The sequence below is a fragment of the Delphinapterus leucas genome, chromosome 13, assembly GCF_059928025.1.
Source record: "Delphinapterus leucas isolate spDelLeu-1000000601 "Yukka" chromosome 13, BTC_Dleu_Yukka2, whole genome shotgun sequence".
NCBI classification, from domain to species: Eukaryota; Metazoa; Chordata; class Mammalia; order Artiodactyla; family Monodontidae; genus Delphinapterus; species Delphinapterus leucas.
This window is the reverse complement of record NC_143141.1, coordinates 15,229,968-15,254,485: the sequence shown is the minus strand read 5'-3', so window position 1 is coordinate 15,254,485 and position 24,518 is coordinate 15,229,968. Positions and strand designations below refer to the sequence as shown.

General features: G+C 53.3%; 2 protein-coding genes across 25 annotated transcripts in view; one reads left to right on the top strand and one right to left on the bottom strand.

Moving 5' to 3' along the window:
* Nucleotides 1-1,501: 1,501 nt before the first annotated feature.
* On the bottom strand, nt 1,502-22,442 carry CAPG (capping actin protein, gelsolin like). Of its 4 annotated transcripts, none has more exons than XM_089922906.1 (10): nt 22,319-22,442; nt 8,527-8,560; nt 8,192-8,364; nt 7,930-8,084; nt 7,572-7,739; nt 5,391-5,540; nt 4,951-5,043; nt 4,364-4,496; nt 2,268-2,356; nt 1,502-1,681 (listed from the first exon to the last, which is right to left on the bottom strand). In XM_089922906.1, the coding sequence occupies exons 2-10, from the start codon at nt 8,547-8,549 to the stop codon at nt 1,616-1,618; spliced, it is 1,050 nt and encodes a 349-aa protein (XP_089779032.1). In that variant the 5' UTR covers nt 8,550-8,560; nt 22,319-22,442; the 3' UTR covers nt 1,502-1,615. The 4 variants fall into 4 exon arrangements, with proteins under 4 accessions (XP_089779032.1, XP_089779031.1, XP_022411826.1 ...); XM_089922905.1 differs by lacking the exon at nt 22,319-22,442 and adding an exon at nt 16,280-16,359; XM_022556118.2 differs by lacking the exon at nt 22,319-22,442 and adding an exon at nt 15,392-15,442.
* The window catches only part of SH2D6 (SH2 domain containing 6), a 17,784-nt gene continuing 14,912 nt past the window's right edge, over nt 21,647-24,518 (top strand). For 8 of the 21 annotated variants that reach the window (XM_089922886.1, XM_089922884.1, XM_089922881.1 and 5 more), the window contains exons 1-2: nt 21,656-22,282; nt 24,308-24,481. The gene's annotated coding sequence lies outside the window, so the exon portion shown is untranslated. Of the gene's footprint in view, nt 22,283-24,307; nt 24,482-24,518 lie in introns of all 21 variants that reach the window. The other 13 variants (XR_016395367.1, XR_016395366.1, XR_016395368.1 and 10 more) reach the window with 4 other exon arrangements.

Below are 24,518 nucleotides of genomic sequence, written 5' to 3'. Positions count from 1 at the left end.
ACGAGGCGCTTAGCTGACCAGCAGAGATGGCAGCAAGATTACTGGGCCTGGTGGGGTTAGAACGCAGCCCAGCCTCCACTTCAGAATGTCAAGTTCAACGGTTCCTTTCCTGCAGATTCCTTTCCCTCGCTCAGACCTTGAGGCCAGCTCAGCAGATCTCGACCATGAGTGCTCAGCCCACAGCACAGTAGGGACCAGCATTCGTGGGCCTCTAGCTAGAGGAGAGGCCAGTGGCCTCTGCAGAAGCCTGTCCCACATCACTCTTGGTGGGATGCTCTCCAGACAACTTCGGACCTGGGAACATTCGCAATAACAGTCCAGGGATTAAGTTGCAGTTCTGTTGATGGATTGGCTGGGGGGGACGTCTAAATGCTCTGAAGGTAGATGCAAAAATCTTAATCTATGCATTTTTCTTGGGAAAGGCCTTCCAAGGCCTTTCATGAGAGACTTAAAATGCTTCACAACCCTAAAAAGGTCAGAACCATGGATTTGGTACAGCCCTTACTCTTTCCCCTTTTAAAAGTCATCCCTGGCACATGCTCTTTGCAGATGCTGTCCAGTGGACTCCCGGGATATCTCTGTGTGGAGAAAAGAGCAGGGGGATGCACAGGGAGCTGATTTCTCTATGCTTCTCAGCACAAAAATCACTGAGATGAACTTGATCAGAATTTCTGTTTGGGACGGAAGATCCAGCATGTCAGAGCTCAGAAGCCACTTAGCCTGGAGGGCCCGGGGTGAGAGTGGGTCAGGACAGCTGCAACCCTGCCAGGCCTCGTGGACTCCGGTCCTTCTGGTCTGGGCTTACGCAGCTCCCGCCTTGCTCATACCACCCCCCCGCCCCGGCCAGGTCATGTCCCCCAGGGTGGGACTGCTTTGGGGCTACTCCATTCTCTGCCTATTTAGCTACCTAGCCTCTTTGCTTTTCCAGCCACTACCCCGTTACACGAGAGAATGAACTAGGGCCCAGATGAGGAAAAGCAACTTGCCCAGGCTCAAACAGAGGCAGGTGAGAACCAGACCCCATGACCCTCGGACACTAGTCTGGGGCTTTTCCCACGGCCCCACGTGGCCCTGAGCTCGTCAGCCGAATACCCGACGCAACGACGTGACAAGCCAGCCTCCTGCACAGAGGTGTAGAGCTGTGCTCTTGCTTGCTGATCACACATCATTTGGAAGCTGCCTTACAGTGGACTATTGGGGCACCTGAGGAAATACTGGCTTGAATGGAGATGCATCCCATACCCGCCGCCACAACCTTCTCCCAGTTGGGAATGTGAGACTGAACCGAACCTCGGGCTGAAAGTGATCCTGAGCCCTGGCCCTGTGCCACCTCCCTATTGGGTTCACAGCAGTGCCTGCCAGGCCCACTGGGACTCCTGGCCCCTCTGCCTCATCATGCAAAGCCAGCTCTGGCCTCTCACGGGTTGTGGAATTGTCCCCTGGGTCCTACTCCGCCCAGCATGACTAGGTGGGGCGGGAAGAATTAGCCCAAGGCAGGCAGTGCAGGCAGAAGGCACTGGTCTCCTTTATTGGTCATCTGCGGGGGCACCTCGGCACTGACCAGGAAGCTGGAGGAGAAGCAAGCGGGCAGGTGGGGGCAGGGAGACACCCGCCCTCATTTCCAATCCTTGAAGAATTGCTTGAAGATGGGACTCTCGCGGCCCTGGGGCAGAATCTCCACCTGTGGGATCAGCAAGGGAGGAGTCTGGCTCACAAGGTTGCCACCTCTGCCTCTGCCGGGGAGGGCCGGAGCCAGGGAGGAGGGTGATGGGCACCAGGCCCAAGTCCATATGCCATCCAGGCCAGGGATGCTCCTCCAGATAAGCCAAGAGACGAGAAAGATTACAGGGACACGGGCTGAGAAAACAGATTGCTTCAAGGACTCAGGTGCAGTTTCACAGATGCACCAATTATACATGAGCCTTATCAGTTCCCATCAGGTTGACCTGTGGTGTCGCCGTGCTGGGATGAGAAGGGGCAGAACCAGCTAGGGACCTTGGCCCAGAGGAAGTGCACAAGCTCCAGAGGTGCACCCGACTTGCTGGGCTCCCAGGGGAGCATTGCCCAAACATCCTCTTAGAAAATATCACGTATTGTAAAACTTGGAAGGATTGAGAAGGGCTTTCCCACTGGGTGGGTCTGGGAGGGAGGCCTGACTGCTTCTGACTGTGCCCCAGGCTTTCCCGCCCTTCTTGTCCAGTCTGAGAGGCAGGAGGCCAGGGAAGAGCCCCAGGAGGAGGGCGCTGGGGGGAAGGGAGGCTCCTCACCTGAGTGTTTGGGGCATACCGCATGCGGGCGATGAAGTCCTCAGCCACTTGCAGGGCCGCCTGCCGTTCCTTCTCGTTAGCTTTGCGCCCTGGATCGTAGGGAAGAGACCTTTTTTTATTTCTTGGCCGCTCCGCGAGGCTTGCAGGATCTTAAGTTCCCCGGCCAGGGATCGAACTAAGGCCCCCAGCAGTGAAAGCCCAGAATCCTAACCACGGGACCACCAGTGAATTCCCAGGAGGAGATTTTGTAAAAGAGAAGGTATCCTCTCTAGCCCACACCCCACTTCTCTCAAGGAGACTTAAGGGGGTTCAGAGAATAGCTGGCTCCTTTTAAAATAAATGGACCAGGAGGCACTAAGAACACTCAGGGGGCTCTTTGGAAGGGGGAGGTTAGCCCCTCCCAACCTGGCAGCTCCAGATGAAAACTGCCCTCTGCCCGCTCCAATCATCAAAGCCTTCTACTAGGGCCAGGGCCCTAGGGATATTCAGGGAGAACTAATGTTTCCCTGGCATCAGACTCTCAGGCCCCTCTCTCCCACTCCAGGGCCCCTCGCCTTTTGAGTCTGTCAACTGCACCGTTATCAACTGTTGTTTTGCAAAATGCAACTGGACAAAAAAAAGGATGTGATTGACTGTAATCTTACTCCCACAAAGCCAGATGCCAACATCGGCCTAACAGTTATGCCAACTAAGAGCCTCCCTTCCTGCCTGCAGGCAGTCCCTTTAACCAAACTGGCTCCAGCTGGAGGTGCTTTCCCAAAGAGACAATGTTGTGAACTGTGGCTGGCTCTCCAGCCAGGCTATGAAAATCTAGTTAGCGACAACGTGTCTGAAATTAATGTGCTGTATCCTTCCTTTGTGACTACGAAATATTTCTCTTCCTTGCTCCCAAGTTTCCCGTTTCTCCACTGGCTTCTTGGTTCTTTTTTTTTTTTTTTTAAATATGCATTTGTTTGGCTATGCCGGATATCTTCGTTGCTGCGTGAGGGCTCTGTAGTTGCGCGTGCGATATCTAGTTCCCTGACCAGGGAGCGAACCTGGGTCCCCTGCATTGGGAGCGCGGAGTCTTAGCCGCCGGACCACCAGGGAAGTCCCGGTGTCTTGGTTCTTTGCTTGGGGTTAAATACACTTCCGTGGGCATCTGGGAGCACCACGCCCACCCATTGGGTCTGTGGGAAGGTACCCAGAGGCAGGAGGGAAAAGTCAGCCCCAGAAGCACAATGCTCCCACACCCAACCGCCTTACTTCTTAGAAAGCTGCCCTACTGCTTGCCACTCCTGGCCCTTCCCTGAGGCAAGAGTGTTCCTGCCTAGTAGCTGCCAAGTTAGAACACCTAACGCTTCTCCATCCTCCTGGGTGGGAATTTCTCTTGGCCTTGGTTGACCCCACAAATATTTCTTGAGCACATGCTATCTCGTCAGGACACTAGAGACCATATGGTTCCTGCTTTCAAGAGGTTTATAATGTGGGCAGGGAGGTGAGACACGTTCAAGAAAAAAGACAAGCACAGAGAAGTAAGGAGGCTCCCGGTACCGCTCAGAGACTCAGAGGTTTGTTACATTTTCGGAGTTGGATCTAGCAAACAGGCTTCCACACAACAGTATTTCATTCCCAGCCAACCCAATCTCTTGGAAAAACAAGTTCTACCAGTTCTCTACCCACTGCATAAGGTGGGATTTCATATCTAAAATCGATCTCTCACACCCCAAGGCAGAATGGCAGGATCAGGGGTCCCAGCAGCCAAAGGCCTAGGAGAGCTCTGTGACAGTGGCCCTCAACACGCAGTCCCTGGACCAGCAGCAAGGGCTGGGAGCTGGTTAGATGTGCGAATTCTCAGGCTCTGGTACAGACCTCGTGAATCAGAATCTCAGGGGTGGCTTCCAGCTATGGGTGTTAACAGGCCCTCGGGTGATTCGGAGGCAGGCTAAAAGTGCAGAACCCTCGCCTGGGCTGGGCACAGGAAACCCTGAGAAAACCCACAGCCGCGGAGGCTCCCTGAGTCAGCCGTCTCTGGGTCAGCCGAGTCCTCCCGCGGGAAGCCTTGCCCGGTCAGCGGCTGCAGGGGTCTCAGGCTGGGGTGCAGAAGCCACACGTACCCTTCCAGATGTAGATCTTGCTGCAGAGCCCGTTGTCCAGCACAAAGCAGTCGTCGGGTATCAGCATCTCGAGGGCAAAGGGGCTGGAGTCGGCCACCTTGGTCAGGCTCATCTGTCCAGTGGCATCAGAGACCTGGGGGAGGATGGGCAGTGCCGTGTCACCTCCACCCCGTTGTGGCTCCACCCGCCGCCCCAGGCCAAGCAGCAGACCAGAGGTGGAGGAAACAACACTACAGGCAAATCCTGGGCGACCCCCAGCCCTACTTCAGGCTCAATCACTGCCTCACAGAGCCCCAGAATCCATGGAAATTAAGTAGACTCCCAATTACGAGTGAAGGTAAAGAATCCCACAAAGCAAAGCACAGCGTGGGCTTGTTTCAAACCTCCTTCTCCAAGAATGTGCCGGAAGCGAAGTGGTATTCATCTCCTCCAGCATCCGTTCACTTCCCATCCTACCTTCACTCCAAGCCCTGGATAAACCACCCTGGTGCCTGGCCCAACCTCCCACTGCTTTCTCCCCTCCTTTCAGCCCCACAAGCACCAGGCTCGTACCCCGCCTGGTCCTAGGGCAGGCCTGGGGCGCCCACCTTATACAGAGCCGCAGACTGGGCGTTTGTCTGGTCAGCTGTGAGGTCTTCCTCAGGGTTGCCCTCCTTCAGAGCGGGCTTGGGGCCCAGGACCTGCAGGGGTCAGGGCAGGCCATGTTTCCAGGGATTCCTGGGCACTCAGCCTGGACCTTCCCAACCCATCACACCCAGGGCCACCAGCCCCAGTGGGACAAACTCTGTCTGCACAAGGGCGCCGAGCAGAGGTGGGGAGGGCTAGGTCCTCCTGCCCGGCCACCAGTCCCTCCGTCCCGAGGAGTACTTGACTCTGAATCCCACCAAGGCACCTAATGAGTTAGCCAAGCCCTGAGCAGCACCGCAGACGCCCTCACAGCCCTCCACCCATCACCCTCGTGCCCCCAGCTGATCACTGCCCCTCTCGGTGGCTTCCAAGCAGAGCTACCCTCCCCACATCTCTCAACCTGGATCATGTCGGCAGGCTCCTCTCCATCGGTGACAATCTCCACCTGGGCCTTGCCCTGCCGCTCGCTGTCGCGAATGTCCAGCGCCAGGTCCCGCGCCTTGTTACGCTCCAGGATGTTGGACTTTGCACCACACCAGGTGAAGATGTCCTGGAGGGAAGTGGGGAGGCGCGGGTTAGAGCCAACTGCCTGTATCCTGCCCTTCACAGGGTCCGCAGAACTGCCCTCTGAGGCAAGACGATCAAAGACAATCAAGAAGGCAGAGGGGGGCTTCCCTGGTGGCGCAGTGGTTGAGAGTCCGCCTGCCGATGCAGGGGACGCGGGTTCGTGCCCCGGTTCGGGAAGATCCCACGTGCCGCGGAGCGGCTGGGCCCGTGAGCCATGGCCGCTGAGGCTGCGCGTCCGGAGCCTGTGCTCCGCAACGGGAGAGGCCACAACAGTGAGAGGCCCACGTACTGCAAAAAAAAAAAAAAAAAAAAAAGGCAGAGGGGAACCAAGGCTGCTCTGGGGACGGGAATGACAGTCTTTGGCAAGAGCGATTCTCTGCCCCGCATCCCCATCTTTCTCCACCTTACTTGTGTCATATATTGAAACATCTTTATCTTGTTTACAATCTATCTTCCCTGACTAGAAAGTAAGCCTCCTTAGGGCATGAGTGTTTTGTTTTGTTTGGCTTGGCTTGGCCCACTGCTGTATGCCCAGTGCCAAAACAGAAACGGGCACATCTTTAGGCCTAGAATAAACACTTATTGAATGAATGAATGGGTGAATGACATCCCTGGGCCCAGTATCTCACACACCTCTGCACCCCCGCCAGGCATGGCCCTCATCACCCCTCCTGAGCGGGTCCCCTGCCTCCATCTCACTGCTTCCAGTCCTCCTTTCAAAGAGCATCTGGGTTGCTCTTCCTGTCCCAAATCTTTAGCACAACAGATGCGGTCCAGACCCTCAGAGAACCAATCTCCTCCTTCCCTGGATCTCAGCTCCTTAGCAGTTTCCACTCCTGCCGCTCCTGTTCCCACCCTGGGTCCCGGTCAGGCTACATCCTTCCCTGCCGTCGACATGCACGTCTGCACCCTTATCTGTCTCAGTGCCTCGGCTTACCCATCATCTTCGCCTGGAAGGGCATTTCCCCTCCGTGAGGGTCCAGTCAAATGGCGCCTCCCTGGGACAATGGCTTGGGCTTGGGCTAGAAGGCCTCTCCCTGCCCCCAGCTCCCCCAGCACAGGCCACTGCCCCTAAGAGGGCCCTCATCACCTCCTGCCATGGGTTACAGCCAGTGACAGGCCCGTCTTGGCTGCCTGCCCTGGGTGAGCAATTTGTGGTCCCCGTGCTGGCTCAGAGCAGACACATAGATTCACGGAGGGAAGGGATGAGCGAAGTGATTAACGCATGGGCTGGGAGGTGGCTTAACTCGGAGCTACAAAGGCTCCAGGAGTAGGAGAGAGTAGGCTCCAGTGTTAGAGGCGATGGCCAGACAGAAGAGGGAGGTTTCTGTCCTAAGAAATACAGGGATGTCTTGTAATGGCTGCAGTGACCCCACTTGGAATGGGCTTATAGCTTCTCAGCCCCTCTCCCTTTGCCCTGGCCTCCTGGTCCCTGGCCTTTTAAAACACAATGCTGGGGCTTCCCTGGTGGCACAGTGGTTGAGAATCTGCCTGCCAATACAGGGAACACGGGTTCGAGGCCTGGTCTGGGAGAATCCCACATGCAGCGGAGCAGCTAGGCCCATGAGCCACAACTACTGAGCCTGCACGTCTGGAGCCTGTGCTCCACAACAAGAGAGGCCACGACAGTGAGAGGCCCGTGCATGGCGATGAAGAGTGGCCCCCGCTCGCCGCAACTAGAGAAAGCCCTCGCACAGAAACGAAGACCCAACCCAGCCATAAATAAATAAATAAATAAATGTAAATCATATGGGCTTCTAAGAAGACCTCTGCCTAAAAAAAAAAAAACCCATAATGCCAGGGAGTTGCCTGAGGGTCCAGTGGTTAGGACTCAGTGCTTTCACTGCTGTGGCCCCAGGTTCAATCCTGGTTGGGGAACTAAGATCCCAGAAGCCTCGAGACACAGCCAAAACACACACGCGCGCGCGCGCACACACACACACACACACACACACACACACACACGCACACAGTGCCAACACAGGTGGATGCTCAGTCAACCCTGCCTACCCACCTGGCCCAGGTCCAGGATGAAGCAGTCCCCTGTGTTGAAGCTGTCCCAGCTCAGTGCCCGCTCGGTGGCACGGATGTTCTTCTTGCCCTTCACCTGGTAGAGTTTCCTGATGGCAGCTGGGGTGGCCCCTGGCGACGTCTTGTGAAATGCTGACTCCACGCCACCTTCCTGCAGCCCAGATGGCCAGCCTGAATGGAGGCCCGAGCACTCCACACCCCATCCCACTGGGAGGCAGGCAGAAAGGTGGGGAGGACCCAGCCCCGTGTGGGTCTGGGACTTTTGAAGGGTAAGGACTAGCTGGAAGGGGTCCCGACTCTGAGAGCAGCCGCAGGTTGGGGTACGGGAGGTGGGCTCTAACCTGGTACTTAAGGCCACGTGGGAAGTAGCTCATGAAGAGGTCGGACTCATTGCCCTGTACCTCTCGGTGCTGCACAGGCCGCTCCCCAAGCAGGGTGTTGAGGTGCACGGCCAGCACGGCGCAGGCCCCCTGCTCATCCCGGGATGACTGCTGGCCTGGGGCGAGTGGGAGGTGGCAGGGCACGGCCCGTGAGACCCTTGCCAGACCCGACCCCTGCCCGGGCCAGTCCCCCCACCAGTCCTCCCAGCCCTCTCTTACTTACCTATCCACAGGTGCAGGTGAGAGAGCTCTTCCGGGCCATTGTGCAGCACCAGGTAGGAGTCTCCCGAGAAGAAGATGCCCTGGTTCTCAGGGGCCACGGGCACCGGCTTCAGCTTCTCCACCCGCCATACGTGCAGGCCGGGATCCTGCACCGAGGCTGGGAACGGAGAGCCACTGCGGGAGGGGGGAGGGTTGGTGGTGGCCGAGGCCCACAAGTGGTGGAGGAGACGAGCAGAGAGACCTGGGCAGGCCTGGGGACTGCGGTGTGGGGGTGAGGAGGGGCAGCCCTTGGAAGAGAAGAGGGGAGGGGTGAAGGGAACGGGGTGCATAGCCTACCTCTGGGGGATGGGTGAGTACATGGTCTCCGGATCTGGAAAGACAGAAGAAGCCATTATTATTACAAATGTCATGATAACCAGCCTTCATATTGGTCTGGGGAGGTCCTTCCGGGTGGCCAAGTGCTTTCATACTCAACTAATTCATCTCCAAGAGCTCAAGAGGAGATTATCCCTGGCTCCATTATGCAGGCAAAGAAACTCAGGCTCAGAGAGTCTAGGTCCCAAATCACACAGTGACTAGTGAAAAGCACTAGGAGTCTCTGGCCCTGGGCCGGTGTCTTCCCCTTGCTGTGACCTCTTCTGCTTCCAAACTCCTAACTCTGGGCGTTGCATGAGGCTGGGATACATCTCTCTAAGCAATAACTGCTTATATTTGAAAAGTCTAAAGTCAATGACTTAAAATCAATAAACCAAGAACCAAAACAATAGAGAAAATCAACGAAGCTGGTTTTTGGACAAATCAATAAAATTGATGACCCTTTAGACAAACTGATTAAGAAAAGATGCAAATTTCCAATACAGAAACAAAAGAGATGACCATCTAATATCTATTAAAGAAATTGAAATTGTACTTAAAAACTCCCCCGCCTCCAAACAATTCCAAGTCCAGATAAATTCTACCAAAAACTTAAGGAAGGCATAATACCAATTCTACACAAACTCTTCTAGAAAACAAGACAGCACTTCCCAGCTCATCCCATGCTGCCACCATTTTCCTGATATAACAAAACCAGATAAATATATTATAGAAAAGAAAATTAGACCAAGATCCCTCATGAACACAGGAAAAAAATATTAACAAAATTTTAGCATATGGAGTTCAGAAATATATAAAAAGATAAAACATCATGACTAAACAGGGTTTACTCCAGGAATGCAAAGTTGGTTTAACATCTGAAAATCAATGTAATCCACCCTATTAACAAGCCACATGAACAAACATAAAATCATCTCAGTAGATACAGAAAAATTATTTAGAAAAATTCTATATCCATTTTTGATTAAAAAAAAAAAGCTTTTAGCAAACTAGGAATAGAAGGGAACTTCCTTAACCTGATAAAAGGCATCTACCAAAAGCAAACAAAAAAATCTCAGAAAAACAAAAAAAGCTACAGCTAACATTAGACTTAGTGCCTTCTCTAATACTAAACCCCCTCCCTAGGGAATTCCGCCCCCACCCCGTTCCCAGGCATCAGCTATCACTTCTTCTTCTTCTTTTTTTTTTTTTAATTAATTTGTACTGGCATATAGTTGCTTTACAAAGTTGTGTTAGTAACTACTGTACAGCAAAGTGAATCAGCTATTCGTATACACATATCCCGTCTTTCTTGGACTTCCTTCCCATTTACGTTACCACAGAGCATTGAGTAGAGTTCCCTGTGCTATACAGTAGGTTCTCATTAGTTATCTATTTTACACATAGTATCAATAGTGTATATATGTCAATCCCAATCTCCCAATTCATCCCACCCCCCCCTTCCCCCTTGGTGTTCCTACGTTTGTTCTCTACGTCTGTGTCTCAGGTTATCACTTCTGTATGCCCAGCTCCCCTCAAATGCCAGGATGATGAATATCATCTTTATTCTGTAGGTCAGTAAGAGCAACCTGTTTTGGACAGAAGTTATTCAGGGAAAAAACAAAGTGCTAAAGGCAAGCATTTTAAAAAAATACTATCTTTTAAAAAATTTCACAAGTGTAGTAGCCATAGCTTCACTCACTCTTTCCTACGTTCCCATGACTAGAGGGTTTCTTTCTTTGGCTGCAAATGCAGAGCCCACACCAGCAAGCACTGCCACCCAGTTCATGCTGTGCAGCTAACAGGGAGCCCCAGTGGTGCAAGGGAAGGACCTGGGGAACTTCAGGGTTAAAAGGCACCATTAGGAGACTCTTGGGGGCTGGGGAAGCAGGAAGGGCAAAGGGCAATCTTTGGGGGATGGACGGGGAGAGCAGAGGAAGTTGAGTCTGAGTAGGAAACAGAGGGGGAAACAGGAGCAGTGGCCATGGGTGTAAAATACCAGGTGAAACTGACTTTCCTTTTCCTTCCTAACTTAAAACATAGCTGAAGGCATTTTTTGTAACCACACTTCCCCAAGGTAGAGGGGAGGCAGTGAGGGGGAGGCTTGGAGGAGGGAACCTTTAATGGTTCTCCATCCCACATAGGGTCACATGCTGTGCCCACATCCCCTGTAACGGACAGCTCAGCCTGCGACTCAGGCCTGAAGTGGTGACGTGGCCACCCCCAAGACCAAGCCAGTGAGGAGAGCTCGTGGACAGAGAGGGCGTGAACAAGTGGGCCAGCTGTCAGCTGTCTACTGTTGTTTTGTTTTTTGCCGTGTCACAGGGCATGCAGGATCCTAGTTCCCCATCCACCGATCGAACCGCGCGCCCCTGCAGTGGAAGTGTGGCGTCCTAACCACTGGACTGCCAGAGGATTCCCATATTTTTTTGTTCTGTGTCCCGACCTGAGAGCTCAGGCCATAACTCAAAAGCAGGCAGCTCACTTGTGAGGCTACAGGCCAGTGCAGTGTTTAGGTGAGAGGGGTTGGCGGCCTGGCCCTCATCACTTTGGCTTTCCAGCCCGGCCACCGGTTAGAATTACCTTGGGATCTTATAAAAACATCGAGGCCCGGGCCTGAAGATTTTGATTCCACGGGTCTGGAGTGAGGATGGGCATCTGCATTTTGAACTATGTTCTAGGTGGTTCTTATGCTGCCAGTTAACTCTGTCCAGACCAGCATCTCACACCTGCCTGCATATCAGAGTCATCTGGGGGCTTTAAAAAAATCCCAATGCCAAGGCCAGTTAAAACCAGACTCTCGGGGCTTCCCTGGTGGCGCAGTGGTTAAGAATCCGCCTGCCAATGCAGGGGACACGGGTTCGAGCCCTGGTCCGGGAAGATCCCACAGGCCGTGGAGCAACTAAGCCCGTGCACCACAACTACTGAGACCACGTGCCTCAACTACTGAAGCCCGCGTGCCTAGAGCCCGTGCTCCGCAACAAGAGAAGCCACTGCAGTGAGAAGCCCGCGCACTGCAACAAAGAGCGGCCCCCGCTCGCCGCAACTAGAGAAAAGCCCGCGCGCAGCAACGAAGACCTAACGCAGCCAAAAATAAATAAGTAAATAAAATTGATTCTTTAAAAATAAAAACCAGACTCTCCAGGGTGGAGCCCGGATGTCAGTGTTGGAGAAGTTCCAGATGACTGTAAAGATGCCCACCAGCCTTCTGCTCACAGTTCTGCCCCGCAAGCGCCCACTGCCATCGGCCTGTCACTCCTCTCCCTCCAGCTCCTCTGCCCAAGCCCACAGCTCCTCAGCTTCCTCAGTGTGAAGCTCCACCTCACATCCATCCAAACCCCACCACCCCTCTGGGCCCATTTCAAGCCGCAGCCATCTGAGGAGGCTTCTAGGACACTGGGTGGCCTCGGCCTTCTCTGGGAGTTCTCCCAGCCCTCTCACCTAGGAGCACACCCTTCATTTCCTGCTTACAGGCTGTCTTGGAGCATGACTTGACCGCTCAACCAGAGCAGGTGACATGCCCGGTACCCCTGCATTCCTTAAGCAGCCCACAACAGGGTCTATTCAATTCCATTCAGGGTCTATATTGGGAGCTTGGTACTGGGCAAAATGAGGGCAGAAGGACACAGAAATAAAGAACAACCCATGCGAGTCTCAAGGTCTAGCTGATGGGGTGGAGGAGCAGGAAGCCATCACATGCAAGGGACCGCAGACAAACTTCCCCTACGTGGGGAATGTCACAGAATCACAGATGTTGGCATTAGAAGGAGGCTTAGTACCTAGTTAATCCTCTTCCACATCTGCCTCCCAATCCGTACATCCCTCACCCTCCTCTTCTCCACCACTTCCAGTGATGGGGAACTTACCACCTCAAAAGGCAGCTGCTTCTGTACCTCTTACGTTAAAGCCTTTACTTTTTCCCACCCTGCCACAGTGTGCTGGGTTATGGGCCTGGCCATCTCCCCAACTAGACTATAAAGGCCTTTTGAGGAGGAGGCATATTTTGCCCTTTTGGATCGAGCTGGAACCTTACACTGTGCCTGGAACCCTGCAGGCGCTCAGAGAATGTATTTGATTAACTGGACTTTCTCCAGTTATTAGACCAGATGGAGCCTAAGCGGTAGCATAGGAGGGCTTCCCTGGTGGCACAGTGGTTAAGAAGCCACCTGCCAGTGCAGGGGACACGGGTTCGAGCCCTGGCCCAGGAAGATCCCACATGCTGTGGAGCCGCTAAGCCAGTGCACCACAACTACTGAGCCTGAGCTCTAGAGCCTGCGAGCCACAACTACTGAGCCCACATGCTACAACTTCTGAAGCCTGCGCGCCTAGAGCCCGTGCTCCGCAACAAGAGAAGCCACCGCAATGAGAAGCCTGCCCACTGCAACGAAGAGTAGCCCTGCTCACCACAACTAGAGAAAGCCTGTGTGCTGCAACGAAGACCCAATGCAGCCAAGAAAATAATAAATATAAATAAATTAATTAAAATAAAAAAAGAGATAGCACAGGAAAATCAACAGGCAGGAGCAGCCCTGGAGGCAGAAAGCAGAGGCTAGGGGTAGGGGCAGGATGTTTGCCCTGCTGGCTGTCCCAAGGTCCTGACTCAGGAAGGAGCCGGGCTTTGAGGACACACTGTGAAGTGGGGGGGGTCAGTTATGCAGACCTTTGCGGCAGTGCTTGCCAGCTGTCAGAATGACAGGTCCTCCCCGCTATCTGTGCCTTCCTCAGATCCCGAGTCCACTGATTCCCAACAGGTCCCTTCACCGCACAGTCCCGGTTTGCCCTTGGGTGTGAAATGCAACAGCCCCTACCCTTCTCCCCTACAAAGAGAAAGGGGTGAGTGTCAGCACTTGAAATGACACCAGCTCCTCCCAGCCTGGAACCTGGACATCTGCAGGAGCTGCTGGGTCCAGAGGCCTTGCCTGGAAGCTCTTCGGCCAGTGTTCTCTCCCTTGACACCAAGCAGGACTCCTACCCTTTCCTGGCTCCACCTTCGCTCCCACACCCACCCCTACCCTACCCCAGGCAGCTGGCTGGACTGTGGGCTGGGGTCTTCTTGAATTTGCAAAATAATGGACCATGCCACCAGTGGTTAAGACTCCACGCTTCCACTGCACAGGGCACGGCTTCGATCCTGGTCAGAAAAAAAAAATGGACCGTGCCACACAGTTTAAATTCAAATGTGAGGCCTGCCCACCCCCACCCCAGCCATTCCAGCCCACCTATCTACCATCACGCCACCATCCTGTCTTAGGAACAAGTATCATCAAATCTGAATGCACCTCCAGGCTGGCTGAGGACCTTCAGGTGTCCGGTCACTCAGTGCGGTGGCCTCTGTCAGGAGGTTGGGCACCACAAGCCAGGACAAGCCCCCGCCCAGGAGTTCCTTATCCGTATGCTGAGCCCAATCCACCCGTTGCCCGGGCAGTTGAGGCTCCAGTGACTGGAAAGGACGGCAGGTGGGGCACACCAGTCCTGGACAAAGCGGCTTCCAGAAACGTGAGCCTCTGTTTCTGCCCTCGCCTGCCCACCTAAGGGAGTCCCGGCCAGACCATCCCCCGCCGAGCCTCCCTCCACTTTCAACTCTCCCCACAGCTCTGCTTCCTCCCACTTCTGCTTTTCAGGCTCTACTTCCTTCCAGCCAGCCCCACACACACACAGACACCGCAGCCTCTCCCTTCCCTCTGCTATCTTCTGATATTCCCACCCATCGACCCCACCCCTGGGCTCCTTCCCCAGCTGGTGCCGAGGGCAGGAAAGGGTAGACTGTGCTGGGCGGGCAGACAGTCCCTGATGGAGGAGATCGACATAGGGGACTAGCAGGGAGTGCGGCCAGGCTGGCTCCTCAGAGACCCCCATAGGGAGGTGGAGGCGACGCCAGCTTGGAGCCCCATCACAGTGGCCTCCACCGGCTGCAAGCCAGGGCTGGCAGCTCTGAGTCTGGGACCTGCGAGGGAAACCACAGGAAAGCCAAGACTGCCTACGTTCCCCGCTCACCGGCTTGAGGCAGGCACGTCTGCCTGGCCCCAGCCTCTGCTGGGTTAGTCACATTTCCTGGGTAGGGTCACTGGCTCTGAACCACTTTTTCCTCCTTCTCGACTTGCCTTTCTCCTCGCCTGAATGCATACATTTGATTTTTTTTGTTGCCGTTGTTAAAGCTCTGTTCCCGGGGAGTGGCTGAGGCCGGGAAAACATTCTTTGCTGTGTCCTGCATGCTGGATGCCTCTCAAATCTACCCTTGCTCAGCTTCTCACTCACCAGATGTTGACTGTCATCACACAGTCTCGGCCCAGGGTGCTCTGAGGGACAGCAATAAAAATAAGCCTGGTTCTGGCTCAACCCAGGGGCCATCTTGCCTCCATCACATCGTAAGGCCCTGGAGCTAGTCTGGTCCAACTCGTTTGTCCGCTTTCCAGAGGAGAATATGGAGGCCCTGAGAGCACAAGTGACTTGCCTGTGATTACACAGGGAGCACGAGACAGAGCACGGGAAGCTTCCATGCCCTGTGGAGTCCGTGCAAGAGGATGCAGCGGAGCCCAGAAATCTGTCCCGCCTGTCCTGGACACAAGCCAGGCCTGGCCCAGGGTTAATCAACAGGCTAGTCAGAGATAAGGCTCAGCCTTCAGGGTCAGGCCCCACCCAGGGGGCAGCAGTGGAACCGAATCAATGCATGTGTTAGAACTTCTGGACCAGAACAAGATAAGTTGAATGTCTTCTTCAAAGAACACAAACGCTAGCTGGCCCCTGACTGTCTCCATGGCCTTAAAGAGAGGGTCTTGTCCTCACGAGAGCCATTGGTTGGGCAGATAACATGGCAGAATGGAAAGAGTTGGACAGTTTGGCTACTTACTGGCTCTGCTTCCTCCTGCAAGTGACTTAACTTCCTGGAGCCCCCCTGTGCCCTAACTGTAAAAGGGGCATGAAGACAAAAGTGAAGATTAAATGAAATGGTATAATTAATGAGCAAATTATAGACGCTCAATAAACCTAGATGGATTTCTCTTGCCAACACTGAATTTACCATGGGACCCCAGCACCTCCCGAAGCAATGCCTGAATTCCCTCTCCCTTCACGGTTTAGCAGAGGGAAGGGATGGAAAGTTAAACCCCAGATCATCTCTCCGCGCCCCGCCCTCGCCCTGCCCCACTCGGCCCCAGCGAGGTTCGTCGACTCTGGTCTGCACTGGGGCAAAACCCGGGTGGCTCTAGGACTCTGGACTCCGCAGGGCACAAGCATGAATGGGAGTCACTGCTCTCTCTCTACACTGGAGCCTCACCTGGCTAAAAAGGTGGCCCCATCACCACGGGGTGGGTACGGGGTGGGGGAGACGTTTGCAAACTAACAGCGAAACAGAAGAGCAGGTCAATTAAAAGAGTCTAGGACTCTCTAGCGCCTTGGAACTCTAACAATAACTAACGTTATTAATCACATTATCTGGTAACCAGACTCTAAAAGTTGTTTTTTAACAGGCTCATTTTTCCTCCCTCTCCGGTCTCCCCAGCAGGTACGCTCAATTTGTCCCAAATGGAGGAAGATAAAGCATCTCTTTAGCACTGACTCACCCCCTCCCGCCCCTCCTTACGGGAAATGAGGAGACCTGACTAGACACGCGGCTGCGCCCCTAAGAGAAGAAGGGGAGCCGGGCGCGCAGAGGAGGGGGCCCGCGACCAGCTGAGCCCCTCCGACCCCTACAGGGGGAGCCCAGGCGCCGAGTGGTCAGACCCCAAGCGCTACTTGCCTGCCTGCGCCCTGCTGGCTTGCTCCGGCCACTGTCTCTGCCGCCCTGCCCTGCCCTGCCCTGCCCTCCCCGCTCCCGCCCCCGACGTGAGCGGCTAAAAGCCGCCCAGAGCGAATCAGAGGGCGGGGCCTGAGCTGGCTGGGGGCGCTGCTGAGCCCGCCCCTCGCAATAGTCGTCTCCCCCTCCCCCCACCACCCCCGCCACGGGGGAGACTCGGCTCTGAAACGAACCTAGAAGTGGGGCGGGTATTCGGGAAACTAACAACAGTACTCTGCCGAAAACTTGGCGAGAGCAAGGCAGTGTTCACAACCCACTCAACTGTTAAGATTTTTGGCCTGGATTAAGCTGTAACAGCTACTCTTCCTTGAGTGCTTACTATGTACTCAGTGCTGTAAACGTGACTTCGTTCAGTCTTCACAACTATTTGTCATTATGCCGCTTAATAGATGAAGTCTCCCGGAGGCTCAGAGAGGGTAGGTAACTTGTCCAGAGTCACACTGCTAGTTCAGTAGCAGAACCAGGATTCTAATCTAGGCTGGTCTGGCCTCAAAGCCGGTGCTAGAACTGGAACTCCTCACCCTTCTCGGGTTTTTTTATTATTATTCTTTATTTTTAATTTTTTTTTGGCTGCATTGGGTCTTCGTTGCTGCACACCGGCTTTCTCTAGTTGTGGTGAGCAGTAATTGTGGTGAGCAGGGGCTACTCTTCCTTGCGGTGCACATGCTTCTCACTGCAGTGGCTTCTCTTGTTGCGGAGTACGGGCTCCAGGCGTGCGGGCTTCAGTAGTTGTGGCGCACGGGCTTAGTTGCTCCGCGGTATGTGGGATCTTCCCAGACCAGGGATCAAACCCATGTCCCCTGCATTGGCAGGTGGATTCTTAACCACTGCACCACCAAGGAAGTCCCACCCTTCTTGTCTTTATTCAGAGGAAAACAGACCAGCCAGTGTCTGCGCCCAGATGCTAGGCCTTCCGGAAGTGAGCAGGACAGCAAGTGGCCCACACTTCCATTTTTGCTTCTGAATGGAGAGAGCCCTGCACAGCAGGCAAACCCTGGCAAATGTCAGCTGACAAGAGGCATCAGGATTAGGACATGGTCCCTTGATGCAGTGGTAAGAGGACTTTTCCTTTCTTGGGAAGCAGCTTGGAAAATTCCAACCAGCATGACTTTCTCCAAGGCCCACTGATGGGGCCTTGGGTAAGGGAAGCAATTCAAAGCCTGGTTCTACTCCTTTCCACCCGGACAACACTGAGCGACTACACTCCATTCCTGAGTAATGCTTAAAAACCACCCCACGTGTCCACCCTCCTCTGACCAACTGGTCACCTACAGACTCAGCCTAAATACCCCTCCTCGAAATGTGCAGTAACCCCTGACCTCCTCCTTAGTCCTCCCTGGGTGCTCTGGGCATCAGGCCACTGGGCCATCTGACTCTTCAGACTCCGTGGGAAAACTTTTCAGCCATACCCTGGGAGCAAAGATGGAATTATATCCATGGGCCACCTAGTCAACCCCTGGCCCGCTTCTGGACAGCTGAGCCCCACCAAGACCCTACTAGGCATAGTGTATGCTATGCTATGCTATGCTAGGCAGAGCATTTCCACTTTCTGCATTTTTAAGGTAAAATTTACAGTGAAAATCACAAATCGTAAGTGTGCGTTTGAATGAGTCTTCACATATGCAAACACCCATACAACCCACATCCCTACCGATATAAAACACTTCTACCACCCCAGAAAGTCCCCTCACCACTCCTTTCTCTCATCTGCCATGTGTGCCTTCCCCATCACACTGTTAGCTCCTCCAGCCCAGGGACCATATCAGGTCATCCTTGTGACCCCAGCACCCAGCAGAGCATTCAGCAGGTAAGAGACACTCCAAAAAAAAAAATTTTTTTTTTTTAACTGAATTAACAGAGAGCAAACTCCTCAAATTCTAGCAGTGCCCTAGCCTCTGTCACCTTGGGAAAGTCACTTAAACCTTCTGAACCACAGGTTCCTCACGTGTGAAGCAAGGACAATTACCCCAGCCCTCCTACCTTGAGGGATTGTGGGGATCCAATGAGATGACCTATGGGAGCCTCTTTGAAAAGAATAAAGGCCTAGACACGTGCAGCCTGCCATTATTATTAATAAACTCCTACTTCTAAAACAAACATCTGGCTAAAATAAACCAGGAGAGGAAGGCATCGGAGACTGACTTCCAGGCTTTGGCTACTTGGGCTCTGGCCAAGGTCTGCAGCCGCCCAAGATGGCCAGCTTTCTGGTTCTGTGCCCATAGACCCAGGCTATGGACTGATTTCCGGGGCTAAGAATTTCCTGAAATTGCAAAGGATTCTCCCTAAGTGAGATCCCAACCTGGCTTCTCTAACTACCCTGCCATATGGCCCTCTCTGAGCCTGCTTCCCATCTGTAAAATGCAGCACTAGACGAGGAGTACCTTCTGGCTCCTCTGACTCCAATCCAGAGGGGCAGATCAGGCTGACGTGTTGCATTTCCTCAGCCTGGGCGGGGCGGGGCAGTGGCGGGATGGCAGGGATCTGTTGCAATACCTGAAAATTCCAATATCACAGCTCCCCCAGAATATTCCTTTGAAGGCGCTAACTCAGGATGCTGCGAGTCTTTTTTTTTTTTTAATGAATTTATTTTATTTTATTTCATTTATCCTTGGCTCCATTGGGTCTTCGTAGCTGTGCGCAGGCTTTCTCTAGTTGTGGCGAGCAGGGGCTGCTCTTTGTTGCAGTGCAAGGGCTTCTCATTGCGGTGGCTTCTCTTGTTGTGGAGCACAGGCTCTAGGTGTGTGGGCTTCAGTAGTCGTGGCTCGCGGGCTCTAGAGCGCAGGCTTAGTAGTTGTGGCGCACGGGCTTAGTTGCTCTGCAGCATGTGGGATCTTCCCAGACCACGGCTCGAACCCATGTCCCCTGCATTGGCAGGCCAATTCTTAACCACTGCTCCACCAGGAGAGCCCACTGCTAGGCTTTAAATTTGATCTGCAGTGAATTTTTCTAGATCATTTCAGCTTCTCTGAGGACGAGCTGGGGGTCTGGATTGGCCATATTTTCTGAATAAAGCTCATGATTAGAAAGTTTCTTTTCAATCACTGCTGGGTGCTCAGAGGCGTCCTGGATGGTGACACCCCAGAATTCCTTGGTGACCTGTTGGGAAAATAGGACTGTCCAGTACAGCATGAATGAGCGGGCCAGGAGAAGCTCTGGTGGAGCATTGTGGTGGCGGGGAGGGTACCGAGTGACTGGGGCAGGAGGGACTGGTCCCCAGGGAGGACACGAGAGGACAGGTTTACCCCCTCAAGGCCAGGGTCACATTGGGTGCTCACGCCGTTGTAAGTTCATGATAAGAGATAACACTCTTGAGCGTTGGCACTATATGCCAGGCACTGTCCTTCATATGATTTTCTCATTTGATCCTCCCATTTGCCCTCTAAAGTAAATCCTCTTATTATCCTTATTTTACAGATGAGAAAATGGAGGCCAAGTGGGGTCAAAATAACGTGCTCCGGGACTCCCTTAGTAAATGCAGAGCCAGGTGGTAGGACCCCCGGCCTCCCCTCCCAACTATCACTGCACATCACTGCTCTCCCGCCTCCTCTCCCAAGACCCATCCTGCTCTCGGCGTTGAATGCTAGTGCCAGCTCTGAGTCCTTCATACATAAGGGGCTACCCCTGCTCATCCTCTAGATACTGGGATTTAAAATTTAAAAAAAAAAAGTTTTATTTATAAAAATAGTACAGGGCTTCCCTGGTGGCGCAGTGGTTGAGAGTCCGCCTGCCGAAGCAGGGGACATGGGTTCGTGCCCCGGTCCGGGAAGATCCCACATGCCGCGGAGCGGCTGGGCCCGTGGGCCATGGCCGCTGGGCCTGCGCGTCCGGAGCCTGTGCTCCGCGACGGGAGAGGCCACAGCGGTGAGAGGCCCGCGTACCGCAAAAAAAAAAAAAAAAAAGTAGTACAGAGTACTGATACATGCTACAACCTGAATTTTTAAAATACCACGCTAAGTGAAAGAAGCCAGACACAAAAGACCACATATATGATTTCATTTATGTGAAATGTCCAGAATAGGCAAATCTGTAGAAACAGGATGTAGATTAGTGGTTGCCTAGGGTCCGAGGGGATGAGGACTTTAGGGGGTGACTGCTAATCAGTACAAGTTTCTTTTGGGGATGATGAAAATGTTCTCAAATTCGTTTGTGGTGACAATTGCACAACTGAGAATATATTTAAAAACACTGAATTGCACATTCAATAAGGCTGTCAACAAATGAAAGGGCTCTGTAACCTATAAATGGTTAAGTCCTGGCTCGACCCATTTGCATCCCACTTAAAAAAATTGTATAGAGAGGTTCCCCGTACCTACGACCCAGCTTCTCCTAATGGGACATCTTACTTAACTACAGTAAGTGTAACTTCTCCTTTAAAGTGTGGCTCCTGAAGGCCCAGCACCTTTTCTCCAGTGCTTCAGAGTTCAGATAACACCTCACCCATGCCCGGGGCTTTACAGTTTACAAAACACCCCCTCCACACACAGCCCCTACCCCCCAACTTGATCCTCAAAGCAAACCCGTGGGCCAGTGTCGCTCCATTTCTTGGTTTTCGTGGTCAGAAGAGTCCTTTTCCCTCCCTGGCCTCCTTCTGTAGGGTTGCTAAATTTGACAAAAATGTTATCTGTCAGCTCTATAGGGTAATCACCTCCAATGTGTCCAGCCAGTCCTGGGCGGGTCTGGTCATCATTTTGAGACACCATTGATCGCAGACTCTTAAGAACTGAAAGGGCCCTGGACTGTCGCCTAGTCCAGCCTTGCCCAGCAGGCCTGGGCTGGGCCTCCCAGGCCAAGTCCTCACTCTGGCTTTCCCTACCTTCCTACCCGGCCAGAGCGCGCCCACCTTCGTGCCTCAGTTTAGCATCTAGCGTCTTGTCCTCCAGGCGCCGGCATATACATCGCGGGGGCGGCGGACCGGGGGAAGGGCCAGGGGGAGCTCGGCTGGAGTTGCGACACCGCGCCATATCTACTGTCCAGAACCAGGGCACGCGGGAAAAAGCAGGAATAAAGATGGTACCACGCCGGGCCCAGGTGGGACCCCCGACCTGCGGCCCCACCCAGGCCCGAACTACAAATCCCGGCAAGAGTGGGCCGCGGGGCGGGACCTCGGGAGCGGTGGCCTGCGATCCCTGCGCCAAGCCCGGGACCAGTGGGTCCTCGGGGGAGAGATCAGGAGGACAGAGACGCCACAGCGGACCTCGAAACACACTCACAGACACACAAACACACAGACACAAACGCGCGCACCGGCCGCGTTGGTCCCTCCCCCACGAACTACAGATCCCAGCAGGCAGTGGGGGCGGGGCGGGGCTTCGGGGAGGGTGGCGCTCACGACCGGAAGTCAGCGTCTAGCGAGGTGGGCTTACCGGTGCGGGGTGTGGGCTCCCCTGCTGTGGGGAAGAGGGCCCTTCTCTCCCCGCAGCCTGGCTCCCCGCCCCCGCACACACCGCTCCACCGTGGGGTCGCCGGCCCGAACACTTCTCAGCGATCCAGAGCCCCGCCCTCCCTACCAGGCTGGGACTGCCGGGGAAGGGGATGGCCGGTGGACGCTTGGGCCAGCTGCCTTGGAGGGACGCAGAGTCTGCCTCCTTGACCCTCTCCTCCAACGCCTGGAGCGAACTCCCTTTTCCTGGAGCGAGGAGCAGCCCGGACCTTGAGGCAGGACTAAGCCTGTTGGGGTCTCTGTGTGGCCTGCAGGTCTCCTGGAGAAGCCCAGGGAAGGCCAGGGTCCTTCGAGTTCTGGGGTATAGGTCAGGATGTTCGGTCCACGCTGTGTGACCGCTCTCAGCGCCCTGCGCCCAGGCATCAGCTTTATATGGCAGAGCCAGATAACAATGAGGCGCCGACCGGAAGTAATAACCAGGGCACTCTCATTCAGTATGCTGGCTCTCAAAGTGCTCACACCTCAGCGTCAAGCGCCAGGACTCTTGTCCTAACTTCCCGGGTCGCGTAAGTATCCACTGAGACACTACAGCAGGGACTTACCCAAACCCTTCAGTGCCAGTCAGGAGCTCAAGGGTCCAGCCTGTCTGGTGGGATGAGCAGTGCTGAGGCCCCACTTCACCCACCTTCCGGGGCCAGGGCAGTCTCTCTCCTGAAGCCTCTTCTCAGCTGATTTCTGGCTCCCAAGTGAGGATTCAGGTTACACCTGTATCAGGAGCAGTGACACCACAGTGGCCAGCAACACATCGGACTTTCTGTCTCCAACCCCATTTTCAGAGTTTACACTTTCTGATCTGGCCATATACTGCTGTGACCCTGATCATCAAGGTAGATAGGAAAATACTTAGTTTATGACGGTATAGCCACGACCCTGTAATGTCAGTGAGAGTTTATTCTTCTGTAGTTGGGTGGAGACCAGCTGCTTCCTAGACATACTCCTAAATTTAATCTTGGAAAAATTAGAAACAACTCTAGAAAGGATATTCAAAGTAGAACGCCCAGATTCCCTTTGGTAACTGGAGTAGGGGTCATATGTACTGGTTAGGTGGTCTCTAAGCATGTCCATTGCTGCCTGGGAAGTTCTCAAAGGCTTGGTTTTCCAAGTATTTCTGTTAAGACTGAAAACAGTGGGGAAGGGTTGGGGGGATAGATTGGGAGATTGGGATTGACATGTACATAATAGTACCTGGCTCTGTTCATCTCTGGTATATATAAAATAGATAACCAACAAGGACCTACTGTAGAGCACAGGGAACTCTGCTCTATAGTCTGTAATAATCTAAATAGGAAAAGAATTTGAAAAGGAACAGATACATGTGTATGTATAACTGAATCACTTTGCTGTACCTGAAATTAATACAACATTGTTAATCAACTATACTCCAATATTAAATTAAAATTAAAAAAAAAAGACTGAAAGCATTTTTGCCCCTTTCCTGTTTGCCCATTTCTGTTCCTTAAAAGAACCTAATTACAGGAGTGAGTTCACTAAGCAATTGAAACTAACTCCTGACTTATGCTCTAACCTGTTGAGTCTTTTCCTAGATAAAAAGAAGAATAAAGAATTAAGCAGTTAAAAAATGACTAGCTCTCTCTCCGCAATTGCCCCCTTAGCAATCCTGCAGGCAGATCACACAGGCAAGATTACACCTGAAGAGTCAGCCAGTCTGCACTCAGTGGAGAATGATGCAGAACCCAACCTCCTGCCTCGATGATTCACTGAGATTCTTCCCCCTCATTTTTCCCTTTAAAAACTGTCATGACTGAGCAGAATCTTTGGAGTTGGTCTCTGGACACGAGTCTACTTTCTCCCCAGATTGCCCACTCTTCTGGTTAAAGCACCTTTCCTTTCCACTGACACTTGCCTCTCAAATTATTGGCTTCTGAATAGGGAGCAGCCAAACCTGGGTTCAGTAACTAGACAACCAGCTTTTTGTTAAGTAGCCCCTCTGCCCCTAGAGATGAGAGATAGTTACCATAGAAACTTGGAGACAGCCCTTGCCCCATCGGTGCAGTCTTTATAAGAGCCCATTCTCTCCTGCATTCCAGGATTTAGCACCAGACTCTTGAATCAGTAAGAGCCTGTGTGACTTGCCCAAGGATATGCCAAAGCCATTTAATGCCTATCCCTGCTTCCTGAAGATCCAGCCAGCAGGGTGCAGTTAAAGTAACAGGGCAGTGTTATGAAGTCATGACAGAAAATGTGTCTAAGGGTAAGGTGCCCCAAAAGTTGGGTTCTTTCCCCCTCAGGGCCTTGGGAGCGACTCAGGAACATACATATTCTATACTTGAAAGTACCTGCACCTATACTGGTTACACATCCTGAGGCAACAGCAAGATTCCCATTTGGGGAGAGAGAGCCTTAGCGCACAAATGCTTTCAGTAAAAGTTTGTTTAAACTGGCATTTAAAAACCATAAACAAATTCATTGTTTTAGTAACACCTTCCACCTATAGTGGAATTATAGTTGAAGTTATCTTTAAGGTTTTGAATACTGTTTGTACATATTTTTCTAATCTTTCATTTGTGTAGGACTTCACAGATTTCTGCTGATTTTTTCTTGCACCGACAACTGGATGAAGCCCTTGGTGGTGGTCCTGCAGGCCACACCCTTTCCTCTGGCAGCCAGTCTAGGGGGTGAGGGACAGGCCACCACGCTTCTTCTCACCACCAGGGGCCGCCCTTTGCGGTGGAACAACCGCTCAGGTCCGTAGAGCAGCCGGGACGATGGGGTGGGAGGCAC